This window comes from Apis laboriosa, unplaced genomic scaffold, assembly GCF_014066325.1.
Source record: "Apis laboriosa isolate Shangri-la unplaced genomic scaffold, ASM1406632v1 scaffold108_cov151, whole genome shotgun sequence".
Lineage (NCBI taxonomy): Eukaryota > Metazoa > Arthropoda > Insecta > Hymenoptera > Apidae > Apis > Apis laboriosa.
The window spans coordinates 93613-110493 of NW_025220781.1; the positions used below are offsets into that span (position 1 = coordinate 93613).

Genomic DNA, 16881 nt, shown 5'->3' on the forward strand with positions numbered 1-16881 from the left:
CGTTTCCTCCTTCCTTCCCAGAAGCGTTATCCGAAGCGTAAATAGGAATCACAGTGGCGCACATTCTTTTCTCGTTTCTTTCCTTCCTTTTTTTCCCACGCACGCGCCCGTTTCCTTTATTTCGATATTTATGATCGTGGGACCTGCGACGAGTTCCTCCACGGAATACAGTAAACGAGGGGTTGTTCCTTCCGTCCGGATTTCTCCCTCTCTGCCCTTACACGTTCCACACATGAAATGGCTGAAAGCATTCGCGAGTCTCGCGGTGATAAAATTGTTCTAACGTGAAACTTCGTTACTTAGCCGCGAGAAGAAAGAGGGGGGTGGTTGAGGTGCGCCCCCTTCTTTCGAACCTGGTTCTCCTTTCGTTATCTCGATATTCACAGTCGAAAAGTAATTCACACTCGATGGAGCTTGAAATCGCGTTGCAAATTAATTGAATCGGTTACACGGTGGCTAATTTTACGAAACTGTGAAAGATGGTGGTTGGTGGGTGGATATTGGAACGGTTTCGGTTTTTTGTCGCGACTTCGACGAAGAAGTAATTGCGATAATTCATTCGCGATTCGATTGTTTCGCGGTTTAATTTCGTTGTATAATATTGGTATTGTAATTATAACAATTAGTAATGTGATATTTCGTGTGTTAATTAATTGAAGTTTGAAAGAAACGGGGGATATAAATAATCGGAGAAATTAGTTGGATACAAATTTGTTGTTTAATCATTCGAAAAGAGGCTTTTATAATAATTACAATCTAATTAATCGAAGTTGTGCTTTGATATCCGCTTTGATATCTTTGATTATCTGCTTCAAACTTTTAGTTTCGACTTTTTCAACTTATTTCGACTACATTCAATTTTTTTTTTTTTTTCTTTTTTTAATTTCGTAGAGTAACCAACTGTAACTTTCCTCAAGTTTTAAAAAGCTGTTTTATATCTATTTTCAACTTTATGCAGCAAAGAGCCCTTTGAATTTCGTGTCTAAAGTAGTTTTGTTTTTTTTTTTTTTTTTTGTTTCTTCTTTTTTTCAATTTCACGTGACAATCAATCTCAGCAATCTTTTTGCTCATTTTTGAGGCAACTTCAATTTTTTAAAACCATTCAACTCTATCTCTTTTCCAATTTTATTTAACAAATTTTTTTTGAAAAAGATTATTTTCCATCGACCCGTTCCAACTTTTACACTTCGACGCTTTATTATTATTTTTTTTTTGATATTTGCTTTTCGTATTTTTGTATTCTTTTTGTATTTTTCAAAATAAAAAAAAAAAAGGGAAAGCTTAGGGATAATTGACGTGTGAACGCGAGAACACGTTGGCGTCGTAAAATTATGAAAATAATCCAACAGCTTTCCTTAGACGTCTACAATCGTCGCCGTAGCCGTGGGGGCAAATCTATTTCAGCCTCGTTTGCGATTACGACCTGTATCTGGCTGAATCCCTCTCGTTGCACTCACTCGTTGCAAGCAAGAATGAGTTTACACCGAGAAATCGGGCATCGTGGATCAACACGTTAAACAGATTTCTCCTCCTTTGCTTCAGAACAGTAATTGAAATTCATTCGTTTCGACGCATTTTCGCCCTCGTCTATATTCGGTTTTTATTTCTACAAATTGATCGTTGGTTTGTTCAAGCACTAATACGTTTTTGATTATATCACTTTTCCAATAGAAGATCGAAAATGAAACTTATTCAATGTTCTTTCTTGTATTAGAATGATTTTAAATCGTTCCTCCAGATAATAATAGAAAGACCAATTTTAAATAAACTCGTCAGAAATATTATAAAAATATTTTTGTAACACAAAAATCCACGAATGAATCAATTTAATAACGACGTCAAGGAAAAAATCAAATCCACGATCCCGATCCGTCAAAATTAATCGAAAAAGTCGCCTCGAACACGACGTATGTAACTAATTCCCGATTTATCGAGAAGTCAGAAAGTCTCTGTTCATCTATCATCGCCATTATATTCGTGGAACCGAACAAACGCCAAAAATTACATTCGTTACAACTGTCCTGCTGACAGATCATACGTTTCGAGCCCGAGCATTACTTACTAAAGAGAAAGAGAAAGAGAGAGAGAGAGAGAGAGAGAGAGAGAGAGAGAGAGAGAGAGAGAGAGAGGACGGGACGGGAAATCTGAAATTCAGATCAGTCGATGGCGTTCCCAGATAGTCAGAATGAATTCACGGATAGACAAACAGAGAATCGAAGAGCTGGAGTCGGATGGAGAGAGCGAGGGAGCGACGGTTGGAGGAAGATGGGCGGATGTATCAGCGATTCGTGTGCTCAGGCTCGGTTTAACGATATTTTGCTCCCTTTGAAGCTGAAAAGTTGCAAAAGGAAAAGGGTGGAATTTGAACGAGGGCGGGGAGGGGGAAAAAAATATACATCCGAAGTTTATGTTATGCGATTAAATTTGTACGCGTGTTCTTTTCTTTCTCTTTTTACGTACGATTTTACACGATCACACATCATTAGCATCCCCAGAAATTTCCCCACTGGACTTTCTCCGCTGGAACGTTGAAAATTTCACGAAACTTAAATCGCTGTTTAACATACATCGTTTATGATAGTTGCATTAAAATTTTGTCTCGCTCGCGGAATGGGAATGGTCGCTTTTGCAACCGTGAAAGCATCATTTTAATATCGTGAAATCATCGAATGGTCGTTGAAACGCGCGCCAAGTAAATTGTTGTTCTATCTAGAAACAGGGAATTCTCGTATAAAATGCTATTAATTTTATAGATCGTAAGCGATTATTGATAAATTTAAGTAATAGAAATATTTTTATAAATTTGATCAATTGACTGAATTATGATACAAAATTCTCTCATGTTTCGGGTAGAATTTCATTCTTATCTGTACATATAAATTACATATAAAATACGTATACGTCCGCAGAAAAAAATTGCACGCACAATTTGTAATCTCAGTTTATAATCGTTCAGCTCAATTTATTACTTTTAAATAATCGTCCTTTAAATTGCGACCGCGCATATAGCGAACACGAATACGATAAATCTTCTTTTTATATATTTTTTGCTGTCTGGAAGGGAATATTTTAACATTTATAAAAATAGTTATTTAATAAACACGATATTTCATCTGATTACAAAGATTAAAAATTTCTAAATTCTCCTCTTCTCGTGAGAAAAATAAAATAAAAATTAAAATATATCATTTAAACTGCAAACTTGGAATTACAAAAGAAATAAAAAAAACTCGAATTCTGGTTGGATAACACTTTGAAAAGGTATTAAAATTCGCAATGGGAGTTCGTAACGATAACGGTATCGGGTCCGTGAAAAATTGAAATCAATTGAAAAGTAAGGCCGGGTTTCGGGTGTCGTTGCCCCGTCCCTGGATACACATTTACACGTGTCGAATGGCATTTACAAGAGCGCGCGCGCCGATACATCGTTGCACATCGAAATCCATGCACCGCGTACCGTTAGTCGACATTCATTGGCTTCTTCTTCATCTCCACCTTTCAAGCCCGGTTCTCCTTCGTTTTCTCTCTCGCCTACCAACGTCTCATTCTCCTTCTCCATCGATTCTCCCTGTCCTCGTCCAACCTTCGACCCCTTCCTCCTTTCTCCCCTTTTCATTCCCGCCGAGACCAACTGGTTGCCAATAAGAGAAATTCTTCTTGTTGCTCTCGTTGCTTCCATTTTCTTAGCCTGTTACCCAGCCTGCCCAGTTATGTGGACTATAACGGAATCGGTACCGGGTTAAATTTAACCTCGCTGCGCCCGCCACTGACCTTGTTTCGCGTCCTGCGCCCTTCCTGTCATCCTTGAACAACCGTGGGATCTTCACAAGAGAAAATATAAGACAGACGGAGATGTATTTTATATATTGGATGATTTTTTGCTGATGATTAATAAATTAACTAATCAATCAATAATTTATAATTATTGATAATTAATGCGCAAGTTTGGATCAAGACACATTTTTTTGAAAAAATAATTAAATTTTTAGATCTTGCTAGTTTTATTATATAACTATTTATTATCACTTGTTATCAAGATAAGCGCGTTTTTATTTGAAAGATGTGGATATGTAAAAACAATATGGAGCATGGATAAATCATGACTGTCGATCATCGTCGGCGAATCACGATGACCGCAAATCCGTTTAATCGAATAATTACTTGTCACGTAGGACGCCACTTATATGGTAATTCTATGCAAATGATCGAGTTAACTATTTCCAATCATCGATAGCCGCAGAAATCCTCCAAGGTATACAAAATCGCCACGTTGATCAAGGATAACGAATACCTCGGACAGAAGGATGATTTCAATATTAAAATATTCATGAGGCGTAACGTGTTATTTCACCATCCAAGATAAATGTTATAAAATGTTATACCGGTGAACAAGATACACAAAGTGTATTTCCTACAGTCCTGGAATGGAATATTTAATGAATTCCCTTCATCTATCTTCGAACGTGTCCTCTTTATCCTGCCTCGATGTATTTTAATGGCGTCGATAGATGGATGGAAGTACAGTATGCGGTACGTACAGTGTGAGATGAAAATCTTTTTTTTTTTTTTTTTTTTTCCTTACAACACCTTACCTCTGATAATAATGTATCATCGAAACGCAAAGAAAATCCTGTTAATACGTAATACGAATACTTTATATATCTTACTTTATATTATCATAATGGTTTATGTCAGTGGTTCTCATTCGTAATTTCTCGAAAATCTTTATTTGTTATAAAATAGAATTTCTAAACGAATTTCTTTTTAAGATGGTAAGCGAGAACGTTTGTCTCTTATTGTATATATGTATGCACGTAAGGCATAAATACATTTTTATAGGAAACGTTTCCCTTATATGTCCGCGAAGGCTGAAATTTCTACGCGATTATACGTGATCTGTTTACCGCGGATCGAAAGAGGCGAAGGACAAAAGGAATAGCGGGAAATGGAAAGGCATTTTTATCACGAACAAAACGTTTTCAATGGTAACCATTGTGGCTACGGTGTATAACAGTCGTACTTGTAACGGTATTGCTTGAAATCGAAGTATACTGTTCCACTCTATTTTTCCGTTGTTTCACCACGATCCATCTTCGGTTTCGACGTTCCAATGACAACTTTGATCGAAACTCGATAAATCTTCCCGCTATATATATATTTTTTTTCGCCTCTTTTGCACGCAGATCTTATTCCAATTATTTTTTTCTTGACGAAATAATAATCCCAATAGCGTTTCGATTAAACGATAAATTTTATTTAGAAGTGATCGTCTAATTGCAAAAGGATCATCAAAAATAAACGATAAGATCAAGTAGCAAGTTTGTTCATCGATTATCTCATATATATTTTCAAAACCGTTTGGAGTAAAATTTAGACAACAATTTGTAACAAATAGTTCCATTCAAATTCCATTGAAACTAAACAATTTTTATTTCATTTCGTTGTATTTTGGATTTTACAACTAATTTCTTTAAATTACGTTTTATAATAAATTATGTGAAAAATTCTACTCGAAGAAGTTATGACTGTAATTCGTTTCGACGATGCACAATGGGCATGGAACCATTTGTTGAATGAAAATATTTCCACGCGTTGCACACGTGCCACGGCGCAATATGTTGCTTCGTTTATTATATCAAAATTTTTGTCTAATGTTTTCCCCCCCGCAGAAAAATAACTCGACGTTCCGACTAGCCGGTGAGATATTGCGCCATTACTACTCTCTACCGTTTATTACAGGTAGAACGCGATGTAATATGGCATAAAATAAGTTCACGCGTATAAAATGATAGTTCGCTTGGTATATGGGGCGAAAAAAAAAAAGAAATATGTATATATTTCCACGTGTTTTAAAATCTAAGAAATTAAAGTATAAGGGTGTAATAACATAAAGGGCGCTGTATGCAAATATTTTGCGCATCTTTCTTGAATATTTTTGGACTTTTTTTGATAATACAAATTTTTCAAACGATTGTGAAGAAAGAACACGAAAATATTTTATTCGAGATATATTCCATTAGAAGTGTCTTTATATTGCATCGACAAGTATATCGAAGAAACGTGAATATCATATTTTAAAAAAAACCAAGTTAAATATCTTATTCATCCTTCGATATCATTACTTACTGTTTCGTTACTGTTACGTTAATTTATCGAGAAATTATCACCAGGATAACGCTGTTCAAACCACGTTTTATTAAATTTCTCCAAAAATTTACAACTTCTTCTCCCATCCTCGAGTCTTCCTCGCAAACAACGTCTAACCTTTAATTTCTATAACGTCGTAAATAAGCATAGAAAAAAATATATTGTTTTCGCGTTAACGACACGGCGAGGAAAAACAGCGCTATAAATTAATATTGCGAAACCACGTATCACGGTAGTTATGGTGCTGGCGTACGGTACTCGGAGGATATTTTTCTTTAAAACGGGCGTCGAGGTCAAGGATGATGCGGTTTCCGAGGGAAACCGGTTCTCTGAAAGGAATCGAATTCGCGTGGCGATCGCCGATTCACCGGGTTACGTTACTCTGGAACCCTGGTGATTCCATTAGATCGTCCAATAATTCCATTAAAACGTGTTCGTTTGCTCCAATCCAGCGTGAACGAGGCATTTGCCTTTAAATCTCTTTCCAACTGCATCGAAACGTTTCTATGCGAGATGTTCTCGAAGCCAACAAATACGTAAATAGGATAATTTGGCTACATCGATGGAAAGAATTTCTAATAGAAATTTTCAATTAATAAGAAGCTATATAAAATTATAAATAATAAATTTATATCATCTGAATATATTTGTGGGATAAATTTGAATTTTTATCCATCCTTAAATTATAAACTTAATAAATCGATTTATGTTTTGGAGAATCGACCATTCAAAAATTATATTACACGGATGATACGTTAATATCCAAATGAGAGATCAATTTCTACAAATATTTCGCGAGCCTACGTCGTTCCTTTCGAAAAAAAAAAAAAAAAAACATATTTGAATAAGTATCTATAAATAAACCCACGTTCCTCTTTATTACGAGTTAATCGCGTATGGAGCTGCGTAAAATTCTATACAAATTTCACCAATAAAAAATAGCCAACTATTCCTTCCGCATAATATTCGAATTCCACGGAGGAGGGCAGAGAATAAAAAATACCCGATACTCGACACGGATTTATAAGCGACCATCAATAGTCTCTCGTGCGACTCAGCAAACGACTCAACCCTCCGTTTATTAAATTCAGAAATGGAGGAGACAATATGTAACCCCGAAAAATCGTCGAGACAGTCCGCGAGATGACATGCGTCGTCTCGTCCACGGAATGCTGCCTAATGGGGCGCAATATCGTCGAGCAAACAAGTCGTTTCTCGAATAGCGGAAGGCCAACTTGAATTTCCATCGTTCGTTCACCTCGTCCACGTTCCAAGCTGACAGCGCACCGCCTCGAACCGTTTCGTGTCCGTTTCTAGTCACTGCAGGTCACTGCGAAACGATTGTCTGCCGCGACACTCTCGAATCGAAATCGCACGAATTAAAGCGCTCACGTGTGGGAACGAAATTTTAACGCTCAATTTATCCAAACTGTGCGATTCGCCTGTTGCGCTCCTTCCTGTGGACAGATTGAGCCGCAATGTCTGTGAAATTTCATTGAAAATTGATTCTTAATTTCCCAAAGATGAACAGCATGTAAATGAAGATGATGTGGAAAGTTTAAGTGGTATATGGTAATTCAAAAAAGAAAAAAAATCAATTCTTCCTTCTCGTTTTATTAATGTAACAAATAAAGCGATCAAAATTGTAACAATTTTCTTCGACTCTTGAAATACAAATGGTTCAATTACATCATGTAACAAATTCTATCGAAACTTATTATCAAATCTCAATCTCAAGATACTTTTGAGACAAAACCCTATATAAATTCAAACCAAAACGCTACGCAAATTTGCATCATCGAAAAACAACATCGATAAAAATTAATATTCAAGTATCCCTTTCTTACTGTCAATGCAATCGTTCATACCCAACACACTCGACTATCCAAATGTATCCAAATTCTTCTGAAACCCTACGTAAAAGTCACATTAAATATCTATCTAATTTAATTCTAATTTAATTCCACAAAATCACATACTCGTCTTGCATAATTTGCAAAGTGTAAAATCTTCACTTAATATTTACTTTTCTATTCACTATTCTTATTATCTCGTTTAATTGTTATCCAAGAAGAAGAATTCTCCACGGATTGCGGTGTTCTAATGCAGTAGCGTGCATGATCATCCCCGGACCAGGAATTTCGAATTCGAGTCAACGCACCATTGGGGCTCGCTGTGGGAGGATATTTGGCCCTTTGACCGTTCCTCCGCTTGTGTTGCCGCGTTTCCAACCAAATTACGTAATGGTGATAACCAAAGACATTTCCCCCCGAACAACGAGAATCGTTATTCCGCCTGAGGATATCCGCTATGAGCCATTATCCAGCTCACGAGCGAGTCACATTTATGTTGTTCTTCTGACTCTGCCGGAAACTCTCCTTTAGCTTCGAGATCTGATTTCAAGTAGTTTCTTCGGCTCGTGATAAGAAGTTGGGACGAGCGTTTCATTTTCTTCAGCTCGAGTTTTTAGATACATCGAATTTTTCTCTTTGTTTTTTAATTTTTTAATCCTTGTAAGAGGATTTTTTCCAAGGATTCGAAACGCATAGCTCTATCATCTTTGTGGATCAATCGCGTTAAAAATTCAATTTGTCAACGATAATTAATTATCTGATCTATTGGCCTGGTTTAAATGAATAAAGCACTTTTCAAAAGTATTATTTATATCGATAGGTATATCACTTACGTAATATCATTTTGAAACAATCTTTCCAATCAAGTTAAACTTACAAAATTCCCTCAAAGTTTGCTCATATTTATTATATCCACACGAAAATTTGTTGAATCCCTGTTTATCTTCAACACGCATTCGCGCTCCATCATTTACTGGCCTCCTCCATTTATTATACAAGATCCACAATCGAAATCCGGATAACCAAACACGACATCTCTTTACCCTCCAATTCCCTTTCTTTTTCCAATCTCTTTCAAGTCTCGTTCCTGAAACGAACGATGATAAATAAATAAATAATCTGCTTTATAAAATTCTACGGATACAGAATGATAGAAAACAATGAAAGAAAAAGTACAACAAATTTTCGAGAATGAATCGTCAGATGTGCCTCTCCTCTCGAAATTCCACGAAGCTGTCCATTCTCCTCAGAATTATTCCTCTTCCCGTGGTATACACGGATCATTACACAGACTATACCATTATTAACATTCCTCTCAGAGCCAATTTCTTCCAGCACGAAAGAAAGAAGCAACAGTGTACATTCGTTACACGAAATCATCTCATGATCTCAGTTGTTACGCCAATGATTTCGTTCTATTTATATCGTCTTTTTTTTTTTTTTTTTTTTTTTTAATTCGACTATTTCCCCGTTTCGAAAAAATACTCGAGTTCTCACTCGAGTTCTGGCCGTCCTCCAACCGCAATAGACACGGGTCTCTATAGGAGAGCGTAAAGGCCGAGGCGAGTAAAAGGCGCCGCCTTGAACGGTTGAGTGAAAGGAAGCTCTAGAAGAGAGAGAGAGAGGGGGGAGGGGGGATGGCTCGTAGGAAGAGATAGATGCAGGAAGACGGTGAACCGCTTGTCCTCAAAGCTGGAATGCCGGAGGCGTTCGTATACGTATACGCCTGATAATGCAACCACCGGCTCTCGTTATTCGTCCACCACCAGGGAATCTTGTTTATTCTGACCGCCAAATTTCCGCTCACATTGTTTCGGTTTACTTTTCCGCTTCAGTTTCGGAGAGGAGAATGATCTTCGAGACGAGTATGTGATTTTGTGGAATTAAAGATAGATATTTAATGTGACTTTTACGTTTCAGGGTTTCAGAAGAATTTGGATACATTTGGATAGTCGAGTGTGTTGGGTATGAACGATTGCATTGACAGTAAGAAAGGGATACTTGAATATTAATTTTTATCGATGTTGTTTTTCGATGATGCAAATTTGCGTACCGTTTTGGTTTGAATTAGAATTGTGATTTTATATAGGGTTTTGTCTCAAAAGTGTCTTGATTGAGATTTGATAATAAATAATAATAAGTTTTGATAGAATTTGTTACACGATGTAATTATTATTTCATTTTTTGAACCTTCCAATATTTGATTATCAATATATGACTGAAAAATTTCGAAAAGTTTAATCAACTATCGTAACAATTATAGATATATAATTGCTTGAGCAAGATCTTAAATTTCACTACTTCAATATCGATACTTTTAAATTAAAATTAATTCTCAATATTTCAACATAATTTTGATAATAATTATTTAGTTATCACATTTCAAAATTTTCAATTATAAGATGAATAACAACGAGGGAATCGGTGTATGAATTTCTTATTTAGAAAGAAAATCGCATTCCACGATCGTGAAGGCTGTCTTTTGCTCGAGATAATAATTAATAATTCGTCATACATTCCGATTAACTCATGCTTGTTAACACATTGGCCGGTATAGCCAGTTATCGATCAAGGTCCGATGAAGACGCGTGTTTGATAATTGTGAATTTAAAGAGACACGCAGTTACGATTGCGTAGACGGCTATTTATATCACGCGAAGAACAACTCGTGATGAAATCGAACACGTCGAATTGAATTCTTTCTATTGCATCGTATCCATTCGTCATTTTTATCCAATTAAAAGTTTCGATCAAGGTGGAGATCCGGTTAAATCTGGATGAAAACAAATTGATCGATCCCGGATTAAAAGTGACAATTTGCGTGCAATATTTATTTCGTTGGATAATTCATCAATTTTTGATTGGATTAATTTTAATCAAATTTTTCCACGGTGAATTATTATCTCTCTACCTGTGAAATTTTTGATATGCACCCTTTTTTTATTTTAAAGTCTCTAAAAAATTGGTTTTGAATATGGCATTTATTAAATTCAGTAGAATCTTAAAAAACTTCTTAATTGGTATAATCATAGACAAAATTTCTTTTTCCAAAATTCTCATTTAATTTAAAAATATAATAGCGTACTATTTATTCGATCCTAAAGGAATTGATATATTTTTGAAATATCCCTTGAATTAAATTAAATTTATATTCACGCTTATTAAAAAAAATATATTTAAAAAAGTATCGTCTTCCTGATAAAAGATTTCAATTTTTATTACTTTAGACGATCTCCAATAAATTTAATTCAAAATTTAATTGACAACCAACGAATCATAAACAACACGTTTTACGTTTCTGATTGCAGAACATCCTGGACAAGTTCAACCCGGGGGCCAGGCAGCTGATCAACGCCGGCAAGGCATATTTGAAAGCTCTTCATGGTGAGTGAATTAAATTGAATCTTTAAGGGAGAAGGGTGGCGCGGATCAGGATGGCCTGGAACAAAAAGGCGGGGAAGTTAGCGAGACAAATAGCGACAGGAGGACGATCGTCGATGTGTCGGGGGTGGAGCAGGGTTGAAATGAAGAAAGAAAGGACAAACGATCGTGGAGCGAGGTTTATGCCCTCTCCTGAGTCCTGTTTCGGAATCGAATTGCCAGCTCGTCACAATTGCACACTGGAGGGGTGACAATGCCTCTATTCCACTCCCTCCACCCCCTGCTTCTCTCGTTCCACGTGTCTTGCTTTTCTTTTTTTCCTTTTATCGACGATCGATCCATCTCCTCTCTCCTTTCTCTCGAATCTTAGACACGATTCTCTCCGTGAATAAACAGGCTCATCCGTCCCTTGCTACCTCATTCAATTAAGGCTCTTGCAATTAAGCTGGGTTTATTTTATTTCGTTCTTTTTATCGATCAAACGGAACGGAATATTTTTGATTTCTAATTCTCGAGGAAAATTTAATTGCAAAATTCGATTGCAAGTTTTTGCGACGAGAAGTAAAGGGGGGGGAAAAAAAGAGAAGAATGTAATCGTCCATTTAGTTTTCTTTACGATCTAATCAACTTGAATAACCAAGCCAAGATATTTACGGTATGCAGATACCTTTTATGTACACTTCACTTAATCATTAATTTTCTAATAGAGATTAAAGGAATTCGGTTATTCAATCGAATTCCTAAAGAGAAACTCCCTCATTTCTCCTTGTAAACAAGGATTAATTTAATTAGAACAAAAAAAATTTCCAATATTTCATTAAAAATTCACGAACATTGACCACGATTGCTTTCACATATTTCTCTCGAATTTCTTTCGATAAAAGAGACCACTGTTTGATCAAAAATAATACGAGGAACAACGTGTGATTCGCGAAAAAAAGAAAGAAAGAAAGAAAGAAAGAAAGAAAGAAAGAAAGAAAGAGAGAAAGAAAGAAAGAAAGAAAGAAAGAAAGAGAGAAAGAAAGAAAGAAAGAAAGAGAGAAAGAAAGAAAGAAAGAAAGAAAGAAAGAGAGAAAAAAAGAAAGAAAGAAAGAAAGAAAGAAAGAAAGAAAGAAAGAAAATATCATCAATCTTCTCCTCCATTTTCGTTCCTGCATTTTTACAATGATCGATCATTTTCGAGAATTAACCCACTGACCTTGAAAGAAATCCCGCAGCTAGGCTTGAGCCAAGATGAAAAATGTGTGTCGCCCGCATTATCATCGGCGAGATTAATCCTCGATGGATGTTCGAATGTACGTGAAAACATAACGGAACTCGAAATTGTTGGCGTTTAAGAGTTGCGCGCGAAGCGCAGAGTACTCATTCACGCTTAATTGTGCGTTTGATGATAGGTAACAGGTATTTTTCACTTCACTTCTCTCGATTATCAACAACGTAAAAGTATAATTTGCCGCATAACTTTCTTCTTTCTCCTCGCTTTATTATTCTGAAAATTACGAATCATAATTAATAGAAGAGTAAATATTACTCGATACTCGAGAAACAAATTGTCGAGTTTCGTATTTGGTCACGCGTGAAATCGATTATTGATCATTGAATTGGACAAATTTTGAAATGTATTTGCAAAATTTTCCAATATATCTTTTCTCTTGCGAAGTTATAAGTTTAATTTAAATTTCACTTCTTACAATTCGAAAATTATATTTCAATATTTTCAAAATTACTTCCACATTGTCCACAATGCTACATTAATCCTGGATACTTTCGAATTAACCTTCGTTCAATCGCATCAAAAGTTCCACACTCTATAATAAAATAGATCCAAACTTTTTTAAATTTAGAAATCGTTACTTATCATTCACAGCTTCAAAATAATACGTAAAATCCCTTTCCAAATAATTTCAACGCTGCTCTCCATCTCACAACGAACTACTAGAAAATAGATCAACGAGAAACGCATCCACCAACAACAAAACCACGCGCCATTCCGCGCACCAATCGACGCGTTTTATTATCCCCCCTTCCCTTGCAAAAAGAAAACGAGAAGCAGTTTTTCAACCTGTTAAAAAATTTAGTCCGACCGCCGCGCGGCTCAAAGACAAAATTCCCTCAAAGACCGCGCTTGAAACGGATACCAGCGAATAGGAGTCATCCAACGGGGAAATATTTGGCAAGCAGGCGATACAGGGGAGGAAAGGGGGCCTCCATCCCCATTACACGACACAAAGGGCAGCCCCATTGTGTCCCCCGTGGTTTCTCTCTCTCATCCTCTTTTTTCCCCTCTCTCATTTTTCTATTTTTTATTTTTTATTTTATTTTTTTCTCCCTCTTTTTCTCCATTTTTTTTTTTCCATTCGAAAATGTTCGCGGCAACATCCAACGGGGGAGAGTTTCTCTCTAAATCTCGGTGTGTGCATTCACTCTGGTTCCACGGAACGCACTCTATTATGGTTGATAACGAAACGTCGGAGGGGAGGAAAATCGTTATACGTGTAGTTGCAATAGAAGAGAGAGAGAGAGGAGAGGAGAGAGGAGAGGGAGGTGTTCCAGCTGGAAAACTCCGACTCGTAAGCGGGGCTTAAATCTGGCTTTGTCACGGAGAGGCGCACACGTGGAATCACACGAGGAGGTGATGCTTGCACCCTGGTCTGGACACGATCCTCTTGGGATGGTACAGGTTAGGCGTTCAAACAGGGGTTGAACGAAGAATAGAGAAATGTGCGTGCATAGAGAGAGAGAGAGTTAAATTGTACGTATACTGGAAACGTAGATAATATTATTGCGAGATCCGAATGAATGGTCGAATAAAAAAAAAATTAAAAACAAATTGGATCACTTGGATATATAGTTGCGAGGACGTAAATGTAATTACAAAATTGAACGAGAGTAACAAGTGGTTCGAGTTAACGCATTCATTTCTTCGCTTATTATTATGTATCTATCTATACTTATGTAGGAAATTTGTAAAATAAATTTCCACTCGAATTTCAAGGAAATAAAAGAGAGAAATAAGAGAGGGATAGGGTTGGATGGCATGCAAGTAAGATTGATGACAAACAACAAAGGTAGGGAGAGGATTTGAATAGAGGGGTGGAAAGGAACGGAAGGAAAGACGTGTGGTCAAGGCGCGGATGAAGAGATACGGCTCTTGCGAGAAATCGATGGGAGGGTGGTGGTGGTCGATCGAGAGTAGGTGGCCGGGGAAAAAGAAATAAAGACAATGGTGAGTCATTGTCGTACGAGGTGGAAGATGTGCCAGAGGCGAGAAAAATGGTCTGTAATGAGGGTCAAAACGAAGACAATTAGATGAGGGGGGGTGGAAAAAGGGGGAGGGAGTACAAAGGGGAAACGGTGGATGGAGAAGCAGGTTGGCGAAAGAATAAGCGAGGAGAAGAAAATCGTATATATATATATATATATACGTTTCTATTGAGTTGGTTGAAGAAATACGTGGATAAAGTAAACGAGGAGGTGGCGTAGAAAATTAGAACCAATGAAGATGGAATCGATTCATTGGGGGTAGAAAATACTTGAAAAATAACGAGGAAATTAAAAGTAAGAAAGGATAATATGGGAGAGAAATAGGAATAGGAACGATAAGGATAGGGCATTTATGTGCTGTTTATGGTGCTCTTGGGCGCTTTTCAAGGGTGGGGAATAGAGGGAAACGTTGAATAAAGTGTAAAATATGTCCTATGAAAATGTCAACGTGAGATAAGGGGCCATGTTGAAACAAGAACCGTAGAGAAAGGAACACGAAGGGATCTGGTATAAAAATAAAAATGATTGGAATGAAAGAAATGGAGGAAATTATATTCTATCGGATGTATCGAGATTAAATGAAAAAAGAAAAAAGAAAAGAAAGAAAAGAAAGAAAAGAAAGAATGAAAGAAGAGAGAAAAGTGGGGTGGAAAAAAAAAATACAAAGGCGATGCTGATGAGACAAAAGGGAGAAAATGGGTGAAAAGAGAAATATTGTTTAACATCGGAATATGGATTGGAAAGGGAGAAGGGTGGAATGGAGAGAATGGAAAGTGGGAAGAAGGGTGCAACGAGGGAGAAAGGAAGGATTGGGATTCAAGATCCAGCTGATGTCAGCTAGAAATATCGACGTATTTATTCCTGTAAATTTATAGTGACTCTTCGAATCGAGTGGAATTGTGAAATTTCTTCTTTCTCTTTTTTCTTTCTTTTCCTTGGAAGAACACGTGGACACAAATAAAAAACACATATATTTCTACACGACTTATAACAATGATATATATATATATACGGAATAAATTATACTTTGAATACAGTTTTATATTTTATAGAAGAGAAGAAAAGAAGAAAGTTTTGAATTATAAAATTTAAAAAAAAAAATTGCACGATGAAAGATATTTTTGATGGAGAAACATCAACGATTTTATAAACCGAGTTTTCAATATATATACACGTATTCGTGATGATATATTCGTAACAATAAACATACTTCCGTATTTCTGGAACTAATCCGCGACACTTTCTATCTTTCTTAGTACACTCGTAAATATCTTCCTTAAACGCTTCCTTTCCTCGCGTATATTTACTCTGTAAACATACCTAATAAATTCTCGTTGCAGTCGTCACGCCTGTGCAAACACACCTTGGAATTTCTCTTTTTTCCTAGAATTTATGCCACATCCGTTTGTTTGGAACGTACGAATGTATTTTTATCGATCGTAAAAAGAAATTATGAAAATTTTGAAGAAGGGAGACAGAGAGAGAAAGAGAGAGAGAGAGAGAGAGAGAAATTTAATCGCTGTCAAGGTTTTTACACGATTAAAAGTCGGAACGATTAAACGCGCGGTGGATGAAGTTTAATTCGCGGAAGCTTCGCGGAATACAAATGATGAGAGTAAGAATGTTGGAGAGAATGAAAACGCGATTCTGACATAAATTACGTCTCCGTTTAATCGGCCTCGTGAACGCGACATTGCGAAAACGTAATGAATTATGCAAAACGCACGTTAGGTAGTTGGCAGCTCGTAACCTCGTTTCGCGGGCTATTAATCGCAATTCACGAAATTCTCTCGAATCCTATAATTCGCCGTGGACGAAAGAATCTGATCGTCCCTTTGTATAGAAGAAAAATTATTATTTGGAGAAGAGAAACTTTCTCGATTTTAATTCAATTTCTTTTAATATCAATAAATAGATACATATTTATGTACAACGCAAAATTACTTTCTTTAATCTTTAAAAACTATCGTAAATGAAATTTAAGAGACTTATTTAAACACACTTGTAGATTTTCATTAATAAAATTCTCAATATCAATAAATTATTATTCGTCGATATCGATAATATGCAAATCTGTTAAAAGTTAAGTGAAGATCAAATTGATTCACGAAGCCAAAAGAATCACACATTTTTGAAAAAAAAAAAAAAAAAAAAAAAAACAAAGTTTCCAAAGAACGAAAACATTAAGATGACCACCAAAATACTTGTCCTCTCTCCTTGTTCGCGAAGAAAATTC

The 16881-nt window shown here is 36.3% G+C and overlaps 1 protein-coding gene across 1 annotated transcript in view; it reads left to right on the forward strand.

Moving 5' to 3' along the window:
- LOC122710585 (trichohyalin) overlaps positions 1 to 16881 on the forward strand; it is a 179949-nt gene that overhangs the window by 64431 nt on the left and 98637 nt on the right. Inside the window, exon 3 of the mRNA XM_043928514.1 lies at positions 11309 to 11384. Within this exon, the coding sequence (XP_043784449.1) occupies positions 11309 to 11384 (76 nt within the window). The remainder of the gene's footprint in view (positions 1 to 11308; positions 11385 to 16881) is intronic.